We start from the raw sequence: 12,651 nt of genomic DNA on the forward strand, positions 1-12,651 counted from the left end.
TATTGTAAGTACAAACGAAAAGTGCTAGTACTACAGGAGAGATCTATTGATCTTAACGGTTTAATGTAGGTACATATTTTATTTACATGAATGTACTTAATTTAAGTAAGCACGATTGGTGATTAACAGACAGTTAATTTTTGCAATATGAAAATAAATTTGAGTTAAGTACGTTATTTTTAACTAAATGAACAGTGTATAGTATAGAAAGAGCTTATACCACAGATAATTTACTTCGCTTATACCTCTTTATAATTTATATTTTATTAATAAAATATTTTTAACACTATAACGTACTTCGTTGTTACTTTTTAAAATAAAACCGTAATAAATATCATTTTAAAATTATTCATTTGCTAAATGATGATGAGCTCTAAGCAGAATGCTATGAAAAATGCCTGTTTGGGCAATTTTGTCGAGTCAGTTAACGAATATTAAAAGCCTGCTGTTACTGACTGAGCTGCCTCCTATAATTAACACGTTAGTTAAAATGATGCTAAACGGACAACTACATCTATCTCTTGGTAAGAGTAGCACGAATGCAATACGAGTCCTCTTGGCAGCCACAACGGTCAGCGCCCAGTTCAAGCGAAATGCCGTACTTATTTTGGCTTGCCAATTTAATACTGACAGCATACATGTCTAGTATAGGTGTACAGTCTTACAGAGATAAGTCTTGAATCGCATTTGTAAAGCGAAAGACAACATACATGACGGATATTTGGTGCTACTAATGTGCTTTCGCGCCAAACGTGTGTGTTTTGAAAAGTGAACGTAGCAGACAGTGCGTGAATAAAGTTTATTGAAGTGAATTGTTTGTTAATTATTCATAATGGATTCGTGGGGTATTCTTAACGTGGATACAGCAGCAGCTGCAATTTCAAGGGATGACATGCAATCCAGTTTTCGTCGGAAGCAAGTTATGGTAGGATACCATCTACACATTTTCCTTATTGTAACAAAATACTTGTTTAAAACTTATATGTCTGTTTAACGAATAAAAGTTCAATCAATTGATATTTTTGAAAAATTAATTTTTCAAACGACTATTTTAAATCATTTCAATGTTAAATTACACGAATTGTTTTTGTTATTTGGATAAGTCCCAAAGATGCCACACTATGCAGTTAATATTATATCGATGATCTTTTATTTTTATACAGGCATTTAAGGATCATTATTATAATAATGTTTTTTTTTTAATAAAAATAAATTTAATTTAATTCAAATTCATAGAACTAATGATAAAGTTTAACTATTTAAAAAATAAGAAAGCGTCTACTAAGGCTGATTAATAATAACTAATCTTTTAACTGACTTTCTATTACGATCACTGTAGAGTAGCGTCGCGTCGCGTCGTTCTAAAAAAATATTTTTGTAGCTTTTTAAATGTTATTACTTAGGTACCTACTCTTAAAAACCATCGTGTTTAAAATTTTGATGTTATTATGATAATAATAATAATGAAGATTTCTCCATAAATTGATAAAGTCAGTGTGTGATGGTGATGAATTATAATTGCGGTGCAGGCCGAGGCAGTAAATTAATGGATGTTTATTTCCAGCACAGAGTTTAACTACGAAAGCTGAACATTTAACAGACTATAATAATTCACGTTGGTTTTCTTTGAATAAGAATTGTTGCCTCTACTATTGTCATTATTACAGCTAAAGAACAAAGAAAAGATACTGAGAAATGACTACAACAACTAATATTTCGTTCGAGCACATGAAACAAAGCGAAATTTTATTTCAAATTACTTATAACTATACTATAAACTTGCTTGCAAAGCCAACTGCAAGCTGATTAAGTTTATTTACCTTCTCTTTATTGTATGTAGCTAAGCTTATCATATAAAATCGAAGAGACTAATGATTTAACTGCCTACTTAATGGCGTTTGCTAACACAAGAAAGAAAGAAAGAAAAAAAAACCAAACCTACTCTGAAACTGGAATACGAAAGTTTTTAATTTAGGTACTAACGGAAAACATACTGTATTAATAATCATAGAAAAGTGACAGAAAGTGAAGAAAAATCACAGATGTTGAATTTCAGAATCTAAAATGAAAGTAATCAACGCGCTATGGCGGAAGTTTATTTACATTAACAACATTTCGGTCAACCAAAACATTACATATCTACACGAGTCGGTGACATTCCTTACACATTGCGATCTGTATGATGCGGTTATCTTAATATAGTCTTCTCGTCTCATTTGCCCGAAAAATAATCACGATATGTATGCATGCATTGATGAATCACCGTAAAGTTCAGTTTCACAGATAGTTACACTCTGAAATACAAGGATGTTAAGATTAAATCAAAGGTTGACGTGAAAATAATTATTTATGGAAAATTCGCAGTTAGCTACTGTTTGTGTTAAGAAATGTTTAGTTAAATACTTAACATAATTGAGTGTAAACAATGTAGCATTATTACTTAAATAGTGAATTGGGCAATCTTATGACTTTTCCAGCGAGCGCAAGCGGTGCCAATGGTGCCATTATCTTTCAGCGCATCGCATTTCTGCCGTAAGTGGCGGTTCACTGAGCTATTTATAAACTTGATGGTCCATCCATCCATACGCTTAGTAGGTACCTACTTACTGTGAACAAGATTGTAATTAATTTGACTGAAAAACGTAGGTCGATTTTTAACACAAGAAAAATAAATACTTCTTCTTACTACTCTAAAAATCACGTTTTAAATAATTTCATTTCAATTCATAGTCCAGTCAATGAATGCCTTAACGACGGTGTAGAGAGAAATCCATGGAACACAATTTCTGACCTCGGGACTTTATTTAGCCTAGTTAGGAGGTGAACATAGCAAAAGTCCCCACCCTTAGCCCTTGAGCCGGCAGGGAGAGGGGGGTTTAAAGGTACCACTTTTCAGTTTTTCGCTTAATCCTCGGAAACTATGCGTCCTAGTGACATAACTACTATGAACCAAAAAAAGCTTATTCAATTTGCTACAGGCGAGACCGTCAAGTTTTTCTATATCTTGTATAGTTTTTGCGGCATCTGCTCTAGAAGGTCTGTAAAATTGGAAATTTAATTTTTGTCTTACATGTTCCTATCAGGAGAAAATCGACTAAATCAACATTGAGCAAACACTATAGACATGCGGGAGCATGTTAAGCCTAGTTCCAGGGAGGGGACTGCACCGTGCGTATATTTATACGAACCAATTGGAGCCACTTTTGACTCCTCATCATTCAAAAACTACAGTGCATTANCATAACTACCTTTCTGGATGCCAAATTTGAACCTTCGAGGTCATCTGGAAGTGGTTAGAATTTGGTATATAGGTCAGACATGTAGATTTTTGGACGTCAATACCTAAAGAACCGTTTGAGGCATATTTATGAAATTTGAAGCTGATGTATATCTTGCAAGTCTCAACACATGAGCCAAATTTGAAGTGTTAATGCACAGTAGTTTTTGAGTGATGAGGAGTCAATAGTGGCTCAAAGTGGTTCGTCTAAATATACGCACGGTGCAGTCCCCTCCCTGTAACTAGGCTTAACATGCTCCCGCATGTCTAGAATGATTGCTCAATGTTGATTTAGTCGATTTTCTCCTGATGGGAACATGTAAGACAAAAATAAAATTTCCAATATTACAGACCTTCTAGAGCAGATGCCGCGAAAACTATACAATTTATCAAAAAAGTTGACTATCTCACCTGTAGCAAATTGAATATGCTTTTTTTGGTTCATAGTAGTCATGTCACTAGGACGCATAGTTTCCGAGGATTAAGCGAAAAACCGAAAAGTGGCACCTTTAAACCCCCCTCTCCCCGCCGGCTCAAGGGCTAAGGACGGGGACTTTTGCTATGTTCACCTCCTAACTAGTCTAAATAAAGTCCTGAAGTCAGAAATTGTGTTCTACAGTTTTCCATCTATAATGCTTTACTGACTGGACTATCATGGGTTTTGATAAGATATAAAACAGCATCAGTCTGTCCGGGTAAGTGACAGTAAAAAAATCAAACCAAACCACTTGAATAAAGTAAATTCGATGGCGTCGTTAGAAATAAGTTAGAAAATAAAACCTACTATCAGACTTAATCTTAGTCTGGTGCGGTAATGAGTCACAGTCCAGGAAATACCTTTTGGTTTGCCAATACGCGTCCGATGAGAATATGAGATTCGCTTTCCGTCTCGTTGAATGAAAGTCTGAAAGAATCGTTGCACTAATAATACGTACCTATGCAACTTTATAACCGCAAACCTTAAATCAAATACTTTATAGTGATACAGTTAGGTACTTACTAATATTTTATGTTTATAACGTAAAGGTAAACAAAACATACGTCAAAATGCTTACACCTGTGGTTTGTAAATTGAGGCAGATAAATTCGTGCACTAAAATATATCACTGGTAATAATACTGTAGTACTAGTATTTATTCTGTAATAAATACTTAAATTGGAATTGAAACAGACTCCCGAGTTTCATTGAACACATTGTATGATCTGTGTATTCAAAATTTCCCGCTCAGTAGGTAAAAACCAGGAAGACTATAAATATCTTCTCATCGAAAATCCATATTTACAGAAAATAAAATATTCATTCACTTCTACTACAACCTAAATAAAGTTATCAATTTTTTTTAAATTTAATTATTAGACGTTTAATCAAAAGTAAATAATCGACAGATTCCCGAAATATTTCCTTCAACGTGCCGAGGCCTCGTGCACTCCCAGACGCTTCCAAAATTAACCACAGCGTTCCATATCTCCCATTCGCTGAGTACTTTCCGCGCGTCTGAAGTAAACTATTACGATAGTGCATTGATAAATAGGCATTTCACATGCATTTGTAGTGTTTCTTGCGTGGAAAACAAATAGTTAATCATGGATATACCAACTGACATTTGGGGTCAGCTGGCGCTGGAAGCTGGTCAAGTGTATTTGACTGAGGGCGGTCAAGTCAGGAGTCCCTTTGCGAACACGGTAAAGTAGTTTGTTAGAAAATAAACCAGTGCGTTTTATTACGGATCTTCTAATCATCGGTAGAAACATCGAGCTGATTAAACTGCCAAATGTATTCTGCCAAGAAGGAAATAACCGTGACTGTTATTGTGTAATTGAAGAGTTTGACCTATACAATATCTACACCTAGAGAAACGTAGAATCAGATAGTTGAGACAATGTACACTTATAACAAACTATTAGATTCGTGGCAAAAAGAAAATGTTTAAACTGATTAACTGCAATGCTGTTTTTTTTAAAGGGTGATTAACTATAGAGATAGAGAGAGACATTATGTTTTAAACCTAAACTTTTCATTTTACTTAGTAATTGTCTATTGAGCAAAAATTGTTTCCAAGTCTGCCGAGAGAAATTAATGACTTGTCATAGCTTTGTTATTCAGCAGTTAAATTTAATGAACATGCGTGCAAACTCTGGTAGTAACTATAGAGTTAAAATAATTGTGTTTCTCTTTTCAGACAATAGAAAAGCTTCCCGATAAAGTATTATTGAACATATTCTCATATTTAACACATAGAGAAATATGTCGGATGGCAACAGTATGCAAACGTTGGCGAATGGTAGCATACGATACAAAACTATGGACTCATGTCAGTTTACGGCCAGAAATATCTGGTCTACATGTCGGTAAATATTTGAAATTCTTAATTTGTACAGTTTTCGTAGACGTTACCTGAAAATGGCAACATTGAACTTGAAATGTCATTTTAATTACATTAATTGATCATAGATGTCACTATTTGCGCCGTTCATTCTCATTTCCGGTTTATTTCATTCTTTGTAGGTTCCTTGGAGTCCCTTTTGGCGCTAATTTCGATAAGGTTCGGGCCATCTCTACGATACATAGAGTTACCGATTGAGTTGATCACGCACAATGTACTGCACGAGTTAGCTGCTAAATGCCCCAACTTGACACACATGCTGCTGGACTTTAGTACTGGTAAGTTACTCTCTGGTAACTACTATCCTTTTTTGTTTAAGACCGAAGTAGAACTTATTTGTAGGGTAGTAGTTACAAATACGCTAGTGGTCATTGATAAGGTCTTACTACTTTATCAAGTCTTCACTCACTACGAAGACTCATAACAAACATCAAACGCGACGTTTATAATTTCTGTAGTAGGTATTACGAATATTAAGTACAATAGGTAATTATAGGTACTTGATGCTTCGGTTGTCTTGCTGCTGCTACAGCCGTGAGAGTAGACTGGTGGATAGCGGCTGTGGCAATGGCATCGTCTGTTCGGGCGGGCTTGACCTTCAAGCCTTGAAGATCTTCGGCTACCCTCACCTAAAATTGACACATTATATTATTGCTAGTGATGTGTTATTGCTGCTGGATCGAATCAGAAATGAGGAGATCCGTAGAGAACCAGAGTGACTGACATAAGTAGCTTGCAGAATCGCTAAAATCAAGTGGCAGTGGGCAGGGCACATAGCTCGTAGAGCTGACGGCCTGGGGCAGGAAAGTTCTTGAGTGGCGACCACGAGCCGGAAGACGTAGCGTGGGCAGGCCTCCCACTAGGTGGACCGACGATCTGGTGAAGGTCACGACACAAATAACACTCAAACATGGACCTATAAAAAAAGTCGGACGGATTCTCATCAACAAAATACTGTGACATTAGGATATACCAGCTTTCCTGTACGTACAGGCCGGCACGCACACATTCATACCCTGATACACCACTTCGAGTGCAAACTTCACACAGTTGACACATTTACGCGGCGAAAAAAAAACACAAATACGACATCTCTTGCGTGGTGAAATTGTGTAAAAACCGTTCTGATCGAACGAACAAAAATCAAGGAATCACATTTCACAGGTAAACTAATAATATAATCACTTATTTCCCCGATTTTATAAACATTAAAATATTAAAATCAAACGTCAATCACTCGACAAAATAATACGTCAAAGGCCAGTGTTCTTAGTTATTAACGTGGGAAAATTACCCGAAAAGTGGTAAATCTATAATTTTAAGACTTTTTAGGTGTTTATTACGCATACTATTGAAATAAAATAATTTATCATAATAACTGTTTTAATGGGATATATTTTCGTACTTAGGCAGATTTAATCCTTCCCAAGGGCGTGGAACTGCGAAATTCAAATTTTCTTATATTTTTCAGGTTGTATGTTAAAATCTATCAGAGATAATAATATTGATGATACATAAGATTATGATTACGTAGGTACACAAGATTGATAATTTGTAACTGCGTGAATCGTACCTGACACTGACTTGCAAACAAAGTAAGAAAATTTGAAAATTTCGCGTCTACCTCAACGTATTCATCTTTCATCCTTTTCAAATGGCACGATATAATTCCGTCTACATTTCCAAGTAACATATCTGCCCATCTATGTTTTTCTTAAGATAAAAGGGTAAAATGTTTTACTAACATGGCATCCCTAAATTCACTCACACAATAGACAAACGCCAAAATTTTGCGTCACAGTTTTGTTTTAGCGCGAGTTCCGTCCGCCTTTTTTTATAGGTCCATGCACTCAAATAACTCACTGTAATAAATAGTAGGTATCGGGGTTTATTTAACGGCAATACCCTCTAGCGGTTTTACATAATATTGGTTATCAAAGTCAAAATTTCTTTATTTGTTTAGACTAATAAATAGTTCTTACAAATCGTCATTTTGCTCTTAAGGAACCTCTACATGTCTCATCATCTCAGCCATAGGACGTCCACTGCTGAACATTAGGCCTCCCCCAATGCTTTCCATGTTACCCGGTTGGTAGCGGCCTGGTCCAGCGCTTCGTTTGTGAATACGGGCGTTAATCTCTTGGTTAGGGTTAATTCAAAATTTTTGTTTAATTTTCTTTCCAGCCATGCAACTGCACGACTTCTCAGAGATGCAGGCGTTTCCCACTAAGCTGCGGTACCTCTGCATCTGTCTTTCGGAGGTCATCTTCATGGAGGGCTTCATGAGGAAGATATACAACTTCATCAACGGCCTGGAGATACTCCACCTTATTGGTGAGTGGATTAGTTATGCGCAGACTAGAAATATACGAGACTTGCTTGAGTAGGGTAGGAGTATTGGCGGCATGATCATGAATAAAGCTGTCGTCCATTCTTCTCTTCTAGTTTGCTTCCTATCCCATAAAAATAGCACTATCAAGAGAAAAAGGGTAGTTTTCGATATGCGACAAAAAACGTGTATTTTCGTTACCTATCCTGTATCCATCGAAGACAATCGCAGCACAGAGGATACTTTATTACTGCTCCTTAAAATTAAGTAGGCGCTACGCTAGTTTAGAAGAACAAGACTTCGTATCGAAAAATAATATTCATACAGCTCATCTCTCTCAAACCGAATAATTTTCACTTTCCCTAATATACATAACTACTTCCACTTATCATAACATCTTTCACATACGTATACGGTATACACCTCCCCTCTACACCAAATAAGAACCATTTACTACAAAACTGTAATTACAACTCCACACACATTTCTCAGGAACCTACGAAAAGGTAGAAGAGGAGGAGGAAGAAATCTACGAAGTGATAAACGTGCACAAGCTGAAGTCCGCAACGCCGAATCTGCGCGTCATCAACCTATACGGGATCAACTTCGTGGATGACTCGCATATTGACGCGTTCAGCTCTAACTGTATTCAGGTGAGATGGAGATTAGGAAAGATTTGATAATCTTAAGGTCTACCTAGATTCCACCAGCTCGCGCTAAGCGTTTCGATGACTCTTTTTAATGCGAACAGCTAGGGACTGGAATTCGCTGCCTGCTGCTGTCTTTCCTGAACAATATTATATGTATGTATAATCCAGGCCTTTTCAAGGCGAGAGTAAATAGGCACTTACAGGGCAGATGTACCATCCTAGCCTGCATCTCACTTAACATAAGGTGTGATTGCGGTCAAATACCTGCCTTGTTTTGCACAAAAAAAAGATCACTCTCAGCCACGACCTATTATGTTCCCAGCAAACTTTCTTAAATGTCGAGTAGGCAGGCAAGCTTTGCCTATAACAAAAACTGCTCCCTCTCTACACGGGCTTATCGCTTGGAAGTGTGCGCATCCACACCAAAGTGTGGACCAAATTCTCCAGTAGGTACTTTCTCGAATGGCAAAGTATAACGGACTCCCCCAAGGATTTTCACAATGACCGGTCTTACGCTGCCCATGTCTAGGGTGCTTCCCGGTATCGACACTGCAGTCTGCAATCCAGTGGCGGATTTACCAATAGGCCAAGTAGGCCAGTGCCTAGGGCGGCAGATTTAGAGGGGCGGCAAATTTAGCAAATTTTTTTATACAGGAAAAAAAATATAATTATACGTATACCTACACAATCCATAATATAAATAAACGATTAATAAACGCACTGTAATATATATTTTTTTATTTTTTTTTATTATTCATTATTGAGCAATTACATATTTGATCCAAATAGCGTCCTAAATCCTTTTTAGGTTTGTCTAGACACTATTGTTCTCTATACAAATAAAAACAAACGTTTTAGTATAAGCATTCACAACACTTTCAGATATACTTAGGAACTTATGTGATCATGAATTTTAAAATATTCCAATAGCGTTTCAATAAAAATAAAATAAAAAACTCTTGAGTAACACAGGATCTTCGGAGCCTAGCACGAGCACCATCTCTCCACAACTTCGTGTATATTGTTTTACAGGGTAGCCCAGAAGAGAATTCACTTTTGAAAATTCAAGGAAACGAAAACTGTTCATTTTTGTAGAACTTAAGCTATTGCAATTTAAAGGAAATTTAGTGCAATTTATTTTAAAATTTAATATCTTTTATAAATTTTATCGTACATGTGATTCCCTTGACGTTTACAACATTCGGTCAACATTTTGGAAAACTTTCGTAAGCGCTGATACACAATTACACACGACGCCGCTACCGCGCTGCCAAATTTTATTATGCTTTGTTGGCGCGGTGGCGGCGCGGCGGCGGTTTTACTCGGTGCGTATGAACAGTGTAGCGGCGCGGCGACGGCGCGGCGGCGGCGCGGTGGCAGCGTCGTGTGCAGGAGCCTCAGATCATATCTATGATCTGAGGCAGGAGCCCTTAGAGTTACCTCAAAATGGATTCAGGATAGATGAATGCTGCAGAGTTTTTGGATTATTAGAGTATACTCTGCTCATAAGGTAACCTCACAAAAAGAAGTCTGCTGGAATGAAATTAGCGCTTCTTAGAGGCAGTGAGATTTCACCACTGCTTTTTTGATTTCAAAGCTGCAAGATTTGCAAGGTTATGACCGGAACACTTGGTTTCATCAAAATGGGGCTACGTGTCACACTTCAAATGAGAGCATTTAGATGGTAAGAGACATGTTCCCACAAAAAATAATTTCAGGCAGGGGTTCATCTCCTGGTCACCAGGAAGCCCTGATCTCACTCCAGAAAATTATTTTTTGTGGTGTTACATTAAGAATAGAGTATACTTTTATAATCCAACAACCATGCAGCAACTGAAGCTGAGCATTCGGCAAAAAATTGAAAATAGGTTTCAAAGTAATTCTGACGAACGCATTCCAAGATTTTGATGAATGTTGATCGAATGTTGTAAGCGTCAAGGAAATCTCCTGGGCGATGTAATTTAATAAAGGTAAATTTAAAAATAAATTGCATTAAATTTTCTTTAAATTACAATAGTTAAAGTTCTATAAAAATGTAGGTACAGTTTTCGTTTCCTTGAATTTTCAAAAGTTAATTTTCTTCTGGGCCACCCTGTATTACGAAGCCTTGGTCTTTCAGTTTACCTTTAAGAAGTTCTTAGCTAATTATACTGGATATAGCACTTCGCATGGCTCTGTGCACATTCAGGTGAGAAGCTTTTCTTGCTTAAAACGGGTTAAAAACTATCTACGATCTACTTTAAGTCAAGAAAAGCTGTAGCTTAAGTGGTGGGGGCCCCCGAAAGGGGCGCATTTTCGGTTTTCCGGTTATACCGCGTAAAGGACTTACCCTATCGAAAAGTGGTCTTCCTGACGGTTGAAGGGCATTTAATCCTGCATTAAATAAGACCAAATTCATATCTTTTGAACAAACCGTTCTCGTGCAAATGTTCAGCAAAGTAGAAAATATGTGTATAATTAATGACCCTCTCCACGTCCAATGGCTCGTTACCCGCAGGCTTCCAAGACTTGAAAAGGAGCGCCTCAACCAGTGTAACCCTATCAAGGCTTACGAGCTGGATGCGTTTATCCTTGTTCGTCCCAGCCGTTCCTTAACTGCGGTTGCTGCACCTCTTCCTGGCACTCACCTGAACGATTCTGTGTTACCTACTGTTATTTTTATTGTTATTTTTATTTTTTTATTTCCATATTAATGTCCTGATTTATTGTTTCTTTTTTGTGTGCCAAATAAATCATTCTTTCTTCTTTCTTTCTACTGTGGCTGCCCCTCTTCCAAAAAAAATGAAGCCATTAAAGCAATAAAATCTTTTGTAGGAATTATTTCCGATTTAAAATCTAATTCTTCTGGCCTATTAATGCTTTATCTCCTTTGTGCATAGAGTCAGAACTTATGAAAAAGATTTCATACGTCGATACAATTAATGATTTTGCAAATTTAAAATCTCGCAAGAAAATAATGTAAAACTTATTTGATCTCATTTTCTGTCACCATTAACTGAATTGTTAACATGTTATATTTTAATAGAAATTGTTTGTACCTATTGTTTTTAAACTGTTAAGTCCAATAAAAAATATTTACCAAAAACAATGTTTACTGACCACACATTATTTTGTCTGTGTTCATATAGTGTAGGTATTTTTAAGTCATGCCTTTGCCTACCTTAGGATTAGTACATACTGCTGTTTTTAGGTCAACATTAAACTCTTCATTACAATGCGGGTTGCAATAATAATCTAGTAACTGACAGAAATGTCATTAAGTTCACAATCATACTAATAACGGGACTAAACGGGATTAAACTAACGTATTGAATTTCAAAAGTCAGTGGGTAGGGGCGGCAAAAATTGAATGGCCTACTAGCGGCAAATTTGTAAATCCGCCACTGCTGCAATCCCCTAAACAAGTGGCACTTTTTAATCGCTCCAAAAATCTAATCCCTTCACGGAACGAAGTATGTAACTCCATGCAAAAAAAAACGCCGTAGTGAAGACCTTTCCAAATTACAACTGCCGCGTTTTGCCACATTTCTAAATTACTAATATACCTACAGGGTGGAATTTTGTAATGCCACTTAAAGGGAAAGTGCTCTTAATACCTAATGTAGATAGAAAATTTTACTCAAAGAAAACATTCCTTTATTTTTGAAAAGAAATAGAACTGCATTCAAAGATTTCCAAAAATTTGCCTGCTACACCCGGGAATCGAACCAACTAAAATCTGTTAAAATTTTTTGTTACATCGATCGTTAGGGTTAAGTATAAGGATGAAATACGTCTAACAAACATGATAAGTAAATCAAATGAAAGGAAAACCATGAAATCTTAAATTACCTATATCATATTTTTGAATGCAGTTTTCTTTCTTTTCAAAAATAAAGAAATGTTTTCTTTGAGTAAAATTGTCTATCTACAGTATTAAGGGTACTTTCCCTCCAGGTGGCATTACAAAATTCCGCCCTGTATGTATACATACTTAATTAAACAACAATAACGTTGTACTACATATGAACC

General features: G+C 36.5%; 1 protein-coding gene across 2 annotated transcripts in view; it reads left to right on the forward strand.

Annotated features, from left to right (window-relative positions):
* Nucleotides 1–568: 568 nt before the first annotated feature.
* The window catches only part of FipoQ (F-box/LRR-repeat protein FipoQ), a 30,156-nt gene continuing 18,073 nt past the window's right edge, over nt 569–12,651 (forward strand). The window contains exons 1-5 of one of the 2 annotated variants that reach the window (XM_028301344.1): nt 569–925; nt 5,458–5,626; nt 5,784–5,939; nt 7,846–7,995; nt 8,483–8,643. In XM_028301344.1, coding sequence (XP_028157145.1) covers nt 833–925; nt 5,458–5,626; nt 5,784–5,939; nt 7,846–7,995; nt 8,483–8,643 — 729 coding nt within the window. In that variant the 5' untranslated portion in view covers nt 569–832. Of the gene's footprint in view, nt 926–4,718; nt 4,961–5,457; nt 5,627–5,783; nt 5,940–7,845; nt 7,996–8,482; nt 8,644–12,651 lie in introns of those variants that run through there. The other variant, XM_028301343.1, reaches the window with a different exon arrangement.

This window comes from Ostrinia furnacalis, unplaced genomic scaffold (assembly GCF_004193835.3).
Source record: "Ostrinia furnacalis isolate ACB-3 unplaced genomic scaffold, ASM419383v2 OfSCF0912, whole genome shotgun sequence".
In the NCBI taxonomy this organism is placed as follows: domain Eukaryota; kingdom Metazoa; phylum Arthropoda; class Insecta; order Lepidoptera; family Crambidae; genus Ostrinia; species Ostrinia furnacalis.